Raw genomic sequence first — 14,485 nt, 5'->3', positions numbered from 1 at the left:
TTAGTCACTCATGAACCAGACAGTACATCGAGTGTCAATATTGAAGTGGTGGAATTGATTCATAATTGACAATGATTTTCAAAAGATTTTCAGAAGAATGGTTGATGTTCAAGAGTAGTATTTTTTCTCTATTAATTAATTAAGTCATATAATTTAATTAAGAAAATAAATTAAATTTGCAAAGACAATTTATTGATTAATTGAATTAATTGATTAATTAATTCTGAATTAATATTAAGAATTTTCTGAATTATAATTGAATTCAAATCAGTTTAAATTCAGTAAGACAATTGAGATTGAACTAGCATGACAATCTGGATTGTCATACCGATGTCATGCCAGGCCATTCCTGATTGTCTCACCGAAAGTTCTACTGGAATGAGGATTGTCTTGCCAGTTCATTTTGATAGTCTTGCTAGTTCATTCAATTGTCTCACCGAAAGTCATGGTGGTTCAACAGATTGTCTTGCTAGCTCAATGGATTATCTCACCGAAAGTCATGCCAATTCTCAGATAGTCATGCTAGTTCAAGTGGATTATGTTGATTGAAATATAAAAGACAGAAGCAGCAGAAAACATTGAATACAAGAAAAATCAACCAAGAACAAAAGAAGCAGAGCCGCAAAACATTTCATCTCTTCAACTGCTGAATTCAGATCATCAATTTCTAGTTATTTAAGTTAAATCCAAACCACTAGAAATCATTCTCTTGTTCTTGTGTAACTATCTAGCAGATCAAAATTCCTAGAACTTAATCTCAAATTGCTTTTAGCGTTTGATCTTTTTATTGCAAAAATAGAAAAAGTTCATGTCGAATTTATTCTAGATTTGTGATAATTAATTTGAGATTAATCCCTTGTAATCAATACTGTTGTTGTAACACCTTTCAAGTTTATTAATATTTTTATTTAACTTGAATTTTGTTTCAATTTTTATTCCGCACTAAATTCGATTAAATGGTATAGTTTGTATTCAACCCGCCCTTCTACAAACATATTGGGACCTAACACTTCCTAACTGTCGTCCCCAATCACCGTCGCCGTCATCCCTTAGCCATTTGCTCTTGCCACCCGTCACCACCCTGCGAGGCTGAGCACGTAGCCAGTGCCCCCACTCCTTGTTGACCATCTCGCCACCCGCCTCCAATTTTTTCTGACAGAAGCGTTCAGTATGGGATGAAAGTCCACATATGAAGCAAAAATCGCCTAATTTCTCATACTTGCAATTAACCACTACCTCCGTTTTGCCTTTCTTGCATATCTTCTTCTTCCTCTTCAATGGCTTACAAACGTCTACCCTGATCCTCAGCCGCATGAAATCTCTCCAAATACTAGAGGTATTTTTCGCATCATATTGCAGGAATATGTCGAAAAATTGCCCAGTTGTTTCCCTACCACCTCAGTCATATATCCGACTGGAAAATCATCATGAATCTGAATCCAGAAATCAACCTCGTTCAGTTGAACCTTTGAAGGCTCATCTCCTGCTTTGATAATGTTCAGAACTAGTAACGCACCATCGAACGTCCAAGGTCCAGTATTGATCACCCAATTCATATCCTCTTTGTGATAAAACTGGAATAAGAATATCCCATATGTCAATTCCTTGATGTTAATACCCATCGCATGTTTCCATAAATCAGCCAATTTCGTCTTCATTGCACGAACATTGATATTCTTTTCCGTTAAGAAACGTCCCACTAAACATAGTTCAAACCTGTTAACGTTCTCATCCACCCCTTCATCGAGTATTAACTCCTCATTCTCCTCGACCTCAATATTCATATCTGCTAGTTGCATCTCGATATCATCCCTTGTTGACATGGTGTCGAAAACTCTCAAAATCCTTTGAAGAAGAAAGGAGAGAAAAAACTCAACAGCTCTCACGTGAAAGGAGAGAATCCATTAAACACCATATATTTTAAAATATTTTTGAAAAGATTTTTAAAAAATATTTCGAATATGTTCACATTTTCCTTTTAAAAATTAAGAAGAAATTGTCTCAAGTCTCAACCAAATCCAATCAGATTTGGGCTGATAAGTACTTACAAGTCTATTCATACCAAATTAACTTCAAACAGATGTATTGGACAATAAGGTTATTTTGAGTTGAACTAAACATTGGGCTGAAGCTCTGTTTTTACACAATTATACAGACATCCCAGTCTTTCCTATCTATGGGTTTAAGTGTTAACATTCAGAACTCAAAGGTTTCGATCCTTCTCTATTTTTTTGTGTGTGTGTTCTGAAATTATATGTCATTAAATTCTGGATTTTGAACTGTTTTTTTTACCAACAAAATTCATATTATCCCCTACAACATTGACATAAGCCTCCAATTTTTTTCCCACAGATGTTTTTAGGGTAAAAATTATTATCGCAAATTTAAATATTAGCAGTGATCAGGGTGACCGAAACTTGGCTTAGCTTACAAAAGTTTTTTTTTTTTGAAAAAATCGAACTTGCATTAACTTTCATCTTTAATCACATTACAAATAAAATCTGGAGCGATATCAAGCCACTCCATAGGATCTGGCATAAAATAAGTAGCTTGAGCTAACGAATGTGCTACTTTATTCGCAGATCTTCTAGTAAAAACAATTAACACTTCCTCGAAGTGTTTGAGAATTTTCACACAATCGTCCACAATTGTATGAAATATTGAGTTACCACTGCCTCCATGAATGGCATCAACTACTGCCTTAACATCCATTTCAAAAATGCACTTTAAACTTCTCCATTGTCTAATCCAGATTAATGCTTCTCTAAGGCTTCTAGCTTCTCCCTCCTTTGCTTGCATTCTCCCCCCAATTCTACAAGTACGAGCACGAACGAAACAACCATTATCATCCCAAACTACACAACCAGCTCCAATGAAGTCATAATCAACTCGACAAGAAGCGTCGATATTGATTTTTATCCATCCTGGAGGTGGTTTACACCACTGCTGTAACTGAGGACGTTTTTTACTCTCAGGCCCTTCCTCTTGTGCTTTCTGCCAGTCCTGAAACAAATTCATAGCCATTGCATTAACCCCAAAAGTCGACATAGCCTTTCTGTCCCATATCCATGTATTACGTCGTATCCATAAACTCCAACACATCAGGCCAATCTGCACGCACTGCTCCGTAGTACTACTATTAAAAGCATCCTTTAAAATCTACAAAACATTATACCCATCACTCACTGGAACCACCCTTTGTAACCCCACTAGATTCCACATCTCTCGTGCAAAATAACATGTAAACAAAGCATGAACTGCATCCTCCTTGCAGACATGGCACCATGAGCATGCTTTCACCACCTCCACATTTTTATTAGCCAACGCTGTTTTAGTGGGTAAAATATTGATACAAGCACGCCATATAAAGTTCAGCATTTTACCAGGCAATTTGATTCCCCATAACCTCGTCCAAAATTTTCTATCCTCACAAGTCTGTTCACCGTGAATCTGCCTGTATGTACTTCTAACCGTAAAGTCTCCATTCCCATCAAAAATCCAGTACCAATTATCCTTACCAGTATACCGACTAGACAGTGGAATTTGTTTTATCAAGTCTCGATCTCTGTCATTAAACAGATCCACCAGAATATCTTCATCCCACTTTCTATTTCCAGTTTCCATCAGTCCATTCACTGTAGCATTCGCCAAATCCTTTGGCATATCTGTAGTAACATACCCATTAACAGGGCACGGCAGCCATGGAATATGCAATATACGCGTATCCCTTCCATCAATAATCTTCCTCCTACTTCCTTGCTTCATACTATCTAGAACATGATACTCCTCCATGTATAACTCGGATTTTGACCCAACTGAGCATTTACAAATTCACCGTTTGCATAATACTTAGCCTTCATTAACGCAGTCACTAAAGTATTCGAATTATTCATTAACCTCCATGCTTGCTTAGCTAACATGACCATATTAAATTCCCGCAATCTCTTGAATACCAACCCCTTGCTTCCTTCACTTCACAAACCCTACTCCACGATATCCATTTAATACCACCCCACCAATACGAATTCATTTTTTTCTCAATTGAATCACAGATTTCCAAAGGAATTAGAAACAACTGCATCCAAAAATTCGGTACTGTTTGCGCTGCACCTTTGAGCAAAGTAACCTTACCCGCTTTTGATATATTCTGCATCCTCCATGTATCCTCCATGTCTCTAGTTTCTGCTCAATACGATCCACCAGAAAATTAAAGACCTCATTTTTCTTCCTTCCCATTGACATTGGCATTCCAAGATATTTACGTGGGCTCATTCTCAACCACCTGCAATTGTGAACAGACCTCTCTACGAGCTTCTTCCCCTGTATTTGAAGAAAATGTAATAGCTTACAAAAGTTAAGTGTAGAGCAATAAATTTCATTTTTCGGATCATAGCAACAAGGAACTCAAAAGCAATAATTGTCCCGAATCCTTTATAAATCGGATTTCATCACTGAATTTTAGAAGACGTATACATTTGTTAAGGCTTCAACTGTCTACAATGCCCAAGACAAGGGATAAAGAGGAATGATTGAAGCCTTCTTAGTTCTGGAACAGGGATAAAGGATTAGCTCTGTAAATGTGTAGAGCCAAGTGTTAAGGTGCAGTAGCAGGCCCTTCTAGCTCTAGCCCCCTTCCCGGCTTCTGTATCAATCCAGTGTTTCGGTTAATCTAACGACAGCTGCATTAATGACTAGAATTTGTTTAAGACTAATGAAGACCGCAAAGTACTTGTATAAATACATGGTTAAAGAATTGATTAACACTTTTGTATAGTTTTGTTTAAGACTACTAATTAGTTAGTTAATTTCACCTGCATTGCTTCTGTGTTAGAGCAGTGAAACTATGCGAAAGAATAATTGAAGTAATACTATTTAGTTTAAAAATGAATATTGCATGCTCGATTCTATTGCTTCTTGTGGTGACATTTTGCGTTAAAGTATAATTGTCGATTTGTCTGAACCCGAGAGGAAAGGGGAGGAAGATAAAGTTTAGGACTTCGAATATAAGGCTCAATCAGAATTAGAGGCCATATCAGGGATTATTTCCATACACAAGCATACATTACAGAGACACATATATCAGCTGGTCAACTAGCATGTCAATTTTGATTGATGAAGGTAGTCAGGTAGAACTAACAAAGTAATTTTGAAGACATACATGCATGCATGAAAGCATAGTACACTTCTAGCCTAGGCTTTCAGTGTCAAATAATCTATCTACTTTTGCATTTAAGTAGTTAACAGTAAGTATTCTTAAAAATTGCTAAAAAGATTCAAGCCACAAATCATGTGTTTAGTGAAGTTTAAGAATGATTAATTGAAATTAGGCAGATGATGATCATTGGGAGAGACCTCTTCACTCAAAAACCAAACCAAGTCAATTGCTAAAACTTTAAGGATAAATATGTTGTATCTTTTATTTATGGCCTCTGCTTTTCCTCATTCAGGTATGATAACAAATCCAAAAAGGGGAGTTGTCTGATCAGGAATGTCAAACGATCCAAGAATCTTGTGCACAGAGACTTGTTTCCAGTATGAAATTCATGCTTGTTCTTAGTTGTGCATGAATGTTTACTGTGGAAACTTGACATTCTTAATAATGATTTTGAAGGATAGTGTTCAGAAGATGACAAAGAACTATGGTTGTAGATTTACAGTCGTCCGCTGTGCCTGCAAGACTCCTGAATCAGAATCGGAGCAGATAAAAAGCATACACTTGTTCATTTTATAAATTATGAAATTCAAATTGAAAATTTATGCTGACAAAAAATATTATATGGAGGTGTTATAAGAAATTTGATAGCTTTGCTCGAGTTCATTCAGATGAATTGAATTCAACCTTAAAGGGGTAGAATTGAATGGACAAGATCTTCGAACTGGTACTATTCATCAGAAGAAGAGCCTAAGCTGTTACTGGGATTATTTTTGTCACAAGTAAAACATACAAGCTTATATATTAGTAGCTACAAAACAAGATTAGAAAGAAGAAGACATCACACCAACAGGGAATTTTTATCAAAGCAACAGTGGCAATCATCATGCCTCATTTAGGTTAAAAGCAAGGAACCATGACCCTTTTTAGGAGTCTAGTTTAGAGGACTCTTTCTCGGAGTAGATGGCTTGACTTCTCCGGTTGGACTTGATACTCCTTCCCCAAAATTTCGTGGACTTGGCTGATCACCCCTAAGCTGATTGATGCGAGGACTGTAGACTTTCTGTGGGATGTGCTGGCTCTGAAGGTTTCTAGGATCATTGACTGGAGTTGATGTGGAGCTTGTGATTTTAGGACTACAGATGTGTTTAATCTCACCCCGGCTTCTGGTTACCATTCCATCCAAAATTTCTCCAACCTCCGCAGAAGAAGCTCTAGTGCCTTCTTCTCCTTCCATCTTAAACAGATTAAACAACGAAATTAGTTAAAGCTCAAGTGTTGAAAGAAAGTGCATGATTTATAATTGTGATTGCACTGCATATATAAAAAGTGAAAGGTACAGATATCTTACTGAAGAAAGATTAAACGGTATTGCTGGTGCCTCTTCATACTCTGCTGCATCTAAATCTTGCAAGTGTACCCCTTTAAAAAATTTAGGGAGAAAATATTGTCTTACAGGAACCAAAAGCATAATCATGAGAGGGAACAAGAGTCCTGCAATCGGAACCCACGTTAGACCAAAACAGACGAGCAAGTACGCTGTTTGGAATAGTGTAAATGTAGCGATGGTCTTGAATGGCACAGTTTCCACGAATGTAGCATGGTAGTCTTCTAGAACTCTGCACATCAATAGAATAATAATTTTTCTTAATAAAGAGAATGATGTAAACTAGCAATGGTAAAAAAGTATTAAGAAGCTACTTGTATCTTCTGCTTGGCGCAGTGAAGAGAAGTAATATCCTTTCCCAAAATTGGTTGCCTGGTAGACTTTCGATGGCCATGAAGGCAAAGTATCCCCAAAGGACAGAAGTAGGGATCATTCTGAGAAAGGGCATTGCTGCCACACATCCTCCAACCATAGTGGCTTGTAATAGGTTACTGAGACGCTGTTCTTTCACCTCAACAGGCAGGAGATCATCGATCTCCTTCTCAACATCGAAAATTGTTTCATCAACTGGGGCGTCAAAGTTCCCCATGCTCGAAGCTAACTGAATTGTTGAGTCCTTTAGTTCCTTAAGCCCCTAATAAATGTTGTTTTGCATAATTGTTTACTGTTAGTCTAATAGGGACTTCCACCTTGTCATGAGGAATTAATTTTCAAAACTTTGTTTATCGTTATCACTGTGTTTGAAACAATGCTTCCAACCCTAAGCAAGCCTGTTGAGACTTTTTCAATTTTTTGATAGAATTGTTCCCCAATGTATAACAAAGGAGATGATTGTTTGATTTTTTTTCTGTTGTAGAAAAAAAAACCAGAAAAACAAAATTCATGTAGATCAAATATAATAATGTTGTAGCATACCAGATCTGAGGATTGTTGGTATATTAAAGGGGTCTGCATTTGCTTATAAGCTTCCTGCATGTTTCCATACAGTTGTCCTAAGCTAGAATTCTTCCTCATGCTTTGACGTGCAGTAGAAACAAGTCGATTTCGAAGCAGCTGCATAAAGGAAATATAGGCATAAGTACAATATTCTTGCAAAATAAATTTAATAAACTATCATGTCAGATGGTGTCTTTGTTTATGTTAAAATAAGGTTCTACAGATCCATGACAACTCAACTAAAACGTGTTACTCCCTCCTCTTAAGTGAAAGAGCATTTGACTTCAGTGTGTCAATTGACAGCACATTGTTAAAGAACATTGATATGAGCTGTGATAGGAGTAGAAAATATAAATTGTTTATCAGCTAAAAGCAGTATAAAATACATGATATAAAGTTCATAATGTTATAATTCTGAACTTAAAAATTAAGAATGTAATCTTTTCTAAAGAGAGCGCATAATAACAAGGTAAACTACCTGATGCTTGAGAGTTGCCAGACTCTTGGTATGCATTGGGGACTGGGGGATCACACCATTTGCTGGAGGGATTCCAAGTAAACCACATATCAGGGTCTGCCAATAAGGTCGAGAAATTTAAGCATAGCACTGATGGATAAATTCAAGATGGACCGTTAAACCTCAAGGAAAAATAAAAATTAAAACAGGAGCACAATACATACCAAGAACCCCAAAAGAAGCAAGTCATAATGATAAGCAGATGGTTTCCTCAAATTGAATTCTTTCTGCTGAGCCAGTTGGGATGCTACACTATGGTCAAAATAGTAAAGCACCGCTATCATTGTTGCAGGAACAAAAGCTCCGATTATATAAAGAATGGGCACATTTAGCATATCCTGAAATTTGCATCAGAAGGTTTATAAAGGTTGTACTTAGTGATTTAAGATCAAGTTGCAGCCTACTTAGTAACAAGAGAATTAATCTTGGTTTTTAAGCTTTAAGTACTTGGCAATACCTTGATCACAGTCCAATTGTCATATGCACCAGGTGACCACGGATTTGGGCTGAAAAGTCGTCGTGGAATCCCTTTTGGAACACTTCCACTGGGTATATAGGAAATAGCTGTCCAAACTAAAACCATGAGTGGCACACCATAGTCTGCAATAAGACTTCTGATCCAACCTGTATCAAAACCCAAATATGGCAGTTGAAAAGTGATCTGGATAATATATAGCAAAAGCAGTAGGATCATAATGTAATTATTGATACAAAAAAGGTAAACATTTAATAACTTTTTTGTGATTGCTTACCAGATCCATAACGCCATGACCTTGCTTTTCTGCTGCGTAATGCAGTGAGCAAAAGGCCAAATGACAGAACCAGCGCAAACATTCCATTTGAAAATCTCCACGAAGGGGTAAACTCTGTCAAGGTTGGATCCTCTCGTTCTGGAATACGAAACTCATCTATCACTCCCTATAGAGAAAACAAAAAGTAGTTGGGTGTCAAGGCTAACAGACAAAAGGAATAAGGAGAAGAGTAACAAACTACAAATGTACTTACTTTGACAGCTTGTTGCATGAAAAGCATAGCAATCAGCAAGCCAAATAATTCACCAGCCACACGTGTAAACCTGTTAATGATGGAACAAGCTCCCAAGATAGCTAAGAAGAACAGCAAGACTGCTGTCCAAACGCATACCCTGAAGAATCAGATAATTTGGCAAAAATCAATATCAGTAGATGAAAACATAAGTAGGAATGTCTAATGGAGATTCCATGGTCCGAAAGGCGGAAGCTTTGTAAATTACCAGCCAGTCCATGCAAGAAAGAGCTTATGACCCAACTCTGGTCTCTGTTTAGCAAAGTCATACAAGAAGGTGTACATTATCACAGTTGGCTCTGCAACACCTAATATAAGCAACGGGTGACCTCCGACAACTGAATGTATAATACCACACATTGCAGTAGATGCGAGGGTTTGAACGGCTGTCAGTGCTCCATCTGCAAGATAAATTAATATAAATTCTATGCATAAAAATAATCAGTCATTAATAATATGGCATCACTCTTTATGTTTTCACAACTACCAGTATGAAAAACTCAGAATCATTATTCCAAAATTTTCATGGATCGCACAAATGTATGAGACTTGATATAGGCTCCTGACTTCCAATATTTCAATGAGTCTTTTTGCGCAATGGAGTGTGAATTTTATTTTTTTTCAGTGCACTGAACAGAGCTAAAATGGTAAAGCATGAAAACTGATAGATGTCTATTTGCATAACACTAAATTGCAGTTATATTTATAACACCCATGTTAGTTTTTACCTGTGCTTCTTTCGAGCTGCTCCCCGAATGAGATAACCGGAATGGCCGAGGCAAAGAATATATATGTGGTGGGAGCCAAAATTCTAAATAACAATCAAGAAAATGTCAAACAACAAACAAATTTTTAATCTTTCAAACAACATATACTCCACAAAACTATCGAAACGTTACACTTGATCATATTGTAAGTGCATATACCTGAAGCCTGCTTTGAAGCCACTAGTCCAATCTTGCTTGTAGCACAACAATCTACCTTGAAGGTCATTCTTGATTCCGCGAAAAGGCACAAATGTCTCTTCCATCTACCTAAAGATCTATGTTCATGCTAAGCCTATATATAAGAAAAGAATGTACTATAACCTACCTATGTATATACCATCTTTCTCCTTCACTGGTTAAATCCTTGGAAGAAAGGTATGAACTAATAAGGTTAGAAACAGCTGCTGTACAAAATATACAGGAATGCAGGATCAAAACACGAAAGAGAACAACTACATGATTTGTGTGTTTATATATTAACTTATTTAGATTATATCAAGAACCAAACTGGTTAGCTCTAAGAATGGAAGAGAAAGAGATTATGAAGATCAACCAAGTGAATGTTAACTAGTTCGAACATAAAGTAAATGTCCAGGATTAATGTATAGATTTAAGACAAGTTTACATGATGCAGTGATCTTTACAAATGTGGAGAATTATAGAAGATTGAAAGAGTGATCAAAATTACAATGAGGAAAGCTCTGTGAGACCTTTGAACATGCAATTATCAAGAAAATGTGTGTGTGCAGAGAGGGAAGAGAAGAAAGAAGGAAATATATAAGGGATAAAGAGAGTTGAGAACTGTAGATTTGATTACAAAACAATGTGGCTTCTGTGAATGTGTGAACGATCAGTTCGAAGTGGAAGCATACAGTAAGTATAATATACTAGTACCATTGTTATAATACTACTAGTTCTATTTGTTTAAGCAACTTACAGGAAAGATAGCAAGACAGTTCAAGACAGCTAGGCTTTAAGAAATATGTGACTCTGTTTCTATGATTTAACCTTGACTCATGCCCCGAGGTGGAGAGGGCTAACCCGTCATGCTGAGCCTGTTCGGCTCGATTTTCGGATAAAATCGAAACCGCAATCATATATTTTCGGTTTTTAAAATCAAAAACTGTAACCGCCGGTTCGGATTCGGTTTCGGCTTCGATTTAAAAAATCCCAATTCGATTGCAATCGGCTCGATTTCGATTACAAAACCAGCTAATATAAAAAAGAAAAATAATATACAAACGAGACAAATTAATGTACGCGATAATAGAATACTAAATACACGATTATTAGCACAAATTACTGTAAGAGAGCTTAGAAGTGCTTAAATACTAAAACACATTATTTCATTAAAATAAATGATTAACAGAAACTCATAAATTCATGGATTGGTAAATTATATATATACTAGTCTAAAACCCGTGCGATGCACAAATTATTTTTAATATTATATAATTGTTTTGAATTTAATTTGAAGTAAAATTTTAAGTTTTGAAACTTATTTATTTGAAATTTTAATAATATGATTTGATAATACTTATTAATATACATATAGTTGTATAAGTTAGTGACATTACAGTTTTAAAAATAATTTAATGATTGAAATTTATATTTTTATTGATAGTTATAGGCGCGTCTACAAAAGATTATTATATTTAATTAAAAGGTAAATTTTAGGTGAGATCAATAGTATACGAACTGGCATTACTCTGTTCACCGATCAAATCCAACTAACTATATTCAGATTTATGTTTGTTTAATAAGTTATAACCCGAATCCATGTTAAAATTTTATGTATCAATGGCAAAAAAATTATGTTAGTTTGAGTGCCGTTATATTAACCAAATCCAGCTAATTATATTTACTATTTTATTTTTATTTTTTTTAGCCCAGGGTGATTATTATTTTATTTTAGACCGAATGGATAATATGTATTATTTTTTTTAGTTTGATGACATTATATCGACCCCACAAATTTTCTTTCAAATTTTTATTCTTGTTAAGGTCTGGTCCAATAATATAATATTTTTAGTGGGATCAATAATATTTATTATTTTATCTTCAAATCCAACTAACTATATGTAATTTTTTTAATATTTTATTTAAAATTTGATCAATAGAATAATTTTGTTTAGCCCGGCCGGATGAATTTTACATTTTATTTTTGTTTTAACGAAAATCATTAGACATATTATAATTTTGTAATGAATATTTTTATATTTATGAAAGTGTTTTATTTTAAATAATACTATAATTACGGTGACCATACCAACTACCAACAAAACTTAGATTGTTTCATCTTTAATATAATAGTATAGATAATATAGAAGATAGATAGATTAATAGATAGATAATAAACATATATTTAAAAGAATTGTGCATAATATTTTTAGAGAAAGATTTGTTTTATTTGAAGAAAATAGAAAAGACAACATGTTTTATTTAAAAAAGGTATAGGTTAAAAAGAATTGTCTAAAATATTTGTAGAGAAAAAGCTGTTTTAGTTGGTGAAAATAAAAAAAGCAACGCATTTTACTTATAAAGGTAATTGGTTAGATATTAATTAAGTAAGGGCATTTGAGTAAAATATTAAAAAAAATTAAAAAATGGAAATTATGTAATTGAAGGAAGTACCGTAAAGTTTCGTATTTAATATAAAAATATAGATAGATAAATAATTCGACTTCAAAAATCAATTTTTTTTCCCTATTTTGTTTATATAATTGAATTGTAAGATAATACTTACTTTAATAATATTTGTCTTTACATTAATACTAAAAATTATATAAAATAAATATTTTTTAATGTAGACCCCATAAAAAATATATATGTTAGAGCTGCAGATGATTTTGACTTTTGCATTGTTTCAAGAAGAGAGAGTTTTGCATTATGAGATGAGATTGTTATTGTTGTCGAGAAATAGGGATGATGATGCTAAGTTATTTTTGTAAAGCAATTAAGAATTTATTGATTGCTTAAAGTCAATGAGCTTAACAAAGTTTTTAAGTAAAATAATTATTAAATAAAATAAACAATTAAGTAGTTGAAAGAGGTAATTTATTAGTTATTATTCGCCCGCAAGGGTTGGCTCGGCTGGTTAAAGAGGGGATAACTATCCTCTTGGTCACAGGTTCGAATCCCACGGGAGGAGAATTTATGATTATGCCTCCTGAGTCAGAGTCTGTCGCTTAAATGCGGTTTACCTTGGTTCACGTGGTTTGCGGGTTACCTACGATAAAAAAAAATTATTATTCTATTTTATTAAATAAATTTGTCATTGATTTTTAGAGAAATTGTTTTAATTGAGAGAAATAAAAAGGTAACGTTTTATAGTTGGTAACGACTTTTATTTCTTTTTCTATTATAATTTGATTACTAAGGATGTGATATTTCAATAAATTGTTTTAATTTAGAAAAATAAAAAAGGTAACGTGTTATAATTGAAAACGATTTTTTATTTCTTTTTCTATTATAATTCGATTCCTAAGGCTAATAAAACTTTTAAGTAAAATATGGATAATTCAGTAAATTCAGTGTGTACCAAAAAACAGGTACCGTACCAAAACTTTCAATGTTTCGTCTTTTATATAATAATAATAGATATAAGGAGATGGTCAAATAGAAACCTACCTTATTCTAAAAACTAGAAATCAATGACAACCACTAATTTTATAACTTAAATTGAATCTCCACCACACAAATTTTATTCACCCATTCTCTCTCCTCCCTCCCTATTATGTGTATCCTCTGTGTATCCTCTACTTGAATCCAAGATAAAAACTTGAATTTCACGTGACTCATCCGTGTGCCCTGTACTCTTGCGTAAATAATTTTATTCCCGTTTTTAATTTAATTTTTTCATTAATCGACAAATCATTTTTAGAATATAACTTCACTATATTTTTTTCCATCTCCCAACGATTAATTTGCATACCATATTTGCTATATTCCGATGATAATCATTAAACCGGAATTACTATAATTTCAGAACTTTCTTAATTTTAGTGATTTTCGTAAGCATAATTAGTGATTCAAGATCTAGAAATTTTCTCTAAAATTTAAATTGGAACTTAATTTAGTAGTTGTTAAGTTTTTAGGGTTCACCAATTCCTTAAATAGGTTTTAAAAATATTTAGCCCTTTCTAATAATAAAAAATTAGTTGATAAACATTCCATCTATTTAGGGTTTAGGGTGTACGGTTTAAGGCCCTAAACCCTAGAGCCTAAACCCTAACTTAGTCTAGGGTTTAGGGGCTTTAGGCCCTAAACCCTGGAAACCAGACCATGTAAATAGTGATTTTTCTGTACAATATATTGATTACTATGTGTAATTTAGTGGTTATTATGTGCAATTTAGTGATTGTCGTTATACGATTTAGTGATTAAAAGAGTATATTAGTATGAATATCTCTCTCTGTTCCTTTTATATTATTAGTTAAATTAGCTAAATTTTAGTGATTCTCGTAAGTATAATTAGTGATTTATTGCCGGAATATAGCACATATGGTATTCATACTGATCGTTGAAGGATGTACAAAAATACAGTGAAGTCAAATTTAAAAAAAAAACTCGTTGAATAAGAGAAAAAATTAATTTAAAAATGGAAAGAATTAGTGGTGCGTTGTAAAAATGTTGTATGTAAGAGTTACGACTATTGATAAAGAAGAGTACTGGGCTAACAA

At 34.1% G+C, this 14,485-nt stretch overlaps 2 protein-coding genes across 2 annotated transcripts; both read right to left on the bottom strand.

The window, feature by feature from the left end:
* Nucleotides 1–2,466: 2,466 nt before the first annotated feature.
* LOC141686311 (uncharacterized) lies at nt 2,467–3,048 on the bottom strand. The gene has a single exon (XM_074491353.1). The coding sequence runs from the start codon at nt 3,046–3,048 to the stop codon at nt 2,467–2,469; it is 582 nt and encodes a 193-aa protein (XP_074347454.1).
* Nucleotides 3,049–5,889: 2,841 nt separating this feature from the next.
* On the bottom strand, nt 5,890–10,680 carry LOC141682837 (putative boron transporter 2). Its single transcript, XM_074487527.1, has 12 exons — nt 9,963–10,680; nt 9,765–9,847; nt 9,245–9,437; nt 8,998–9,136; nt 8,745–8,910; nt 8,450–8,616; nt 8,157–8,330; nt 7,954–8,049; nt 7,455–7,592; nt 6,854–7,173; nt 6,504–6,771; nt 5,890–6,389 (listed from the first exon to the last, which is right to left on the bottom strand). Exons 1-12 carry the CDS (start codon nt 10,064–10,066, stop codon nt 6,087–6,089), a joined length of 2,151 nt encoding a protein of 716 aa, XP_074343628.1. The 5' UTR covers nt 10,067–10,680; the 3' UTR covers nt 5,890–6,086.
* Between the last annotated feature and the right edge of the window lie 3,805 nt (nt 10,681–14,485).

Source organism: Apium graveolens, chromosome 9 (assembly GCF_009905375.1).
Source record: "Apium graveolens cultivar Ventura chromosome 9, ASM990537v1, whole genome shotgun sequence".
Classification (NCBI taxonomy): Eukaryota; Viridiplantae; Streptophyta; class Magnoliopsida; order Apiales; family Apiaceae; genus Apium; species Apium graveolens.
This window is presented reverse-complemented; position numbering and strand designations above follow the sequence as displayed.

What these genes read in the sequence shown, in the direction of transcription:
- LOC141682837 (XM_074487527.1), bottom strand. Translation starts at nt 10,066, where the DNA reads ATGGAAGAGACATTTGTGCCTTTTCGCGGAATCAAGAATGACCTTCAA. An exon ending in GTCATGGCGTTATGGATCTG is followed by an intron (nt 8,617 to 8,744) that starts GTAAGCAATCAC and finishes GTTTTGATACAG; the next exon opens with GTTGGATCAGAAGTCTTATT. An exon ending in TGCTTCTTTTGGGGTTCTTG is followed by an intron (nt 8,050 to 8,156) that starts GTATGTATTGTG and finishes CCTTATTGGCAG; the next exon opens with ACCCTGATATGTGGTTTACT.
- LOC141686311 (XM_074491353.1), bottom strand. Translation starts at nt 3,048, where the DNA reads ATGTCGACTTTTGGGGTTAATGCAATGGCTATGAATTTGTTTCAGGAC.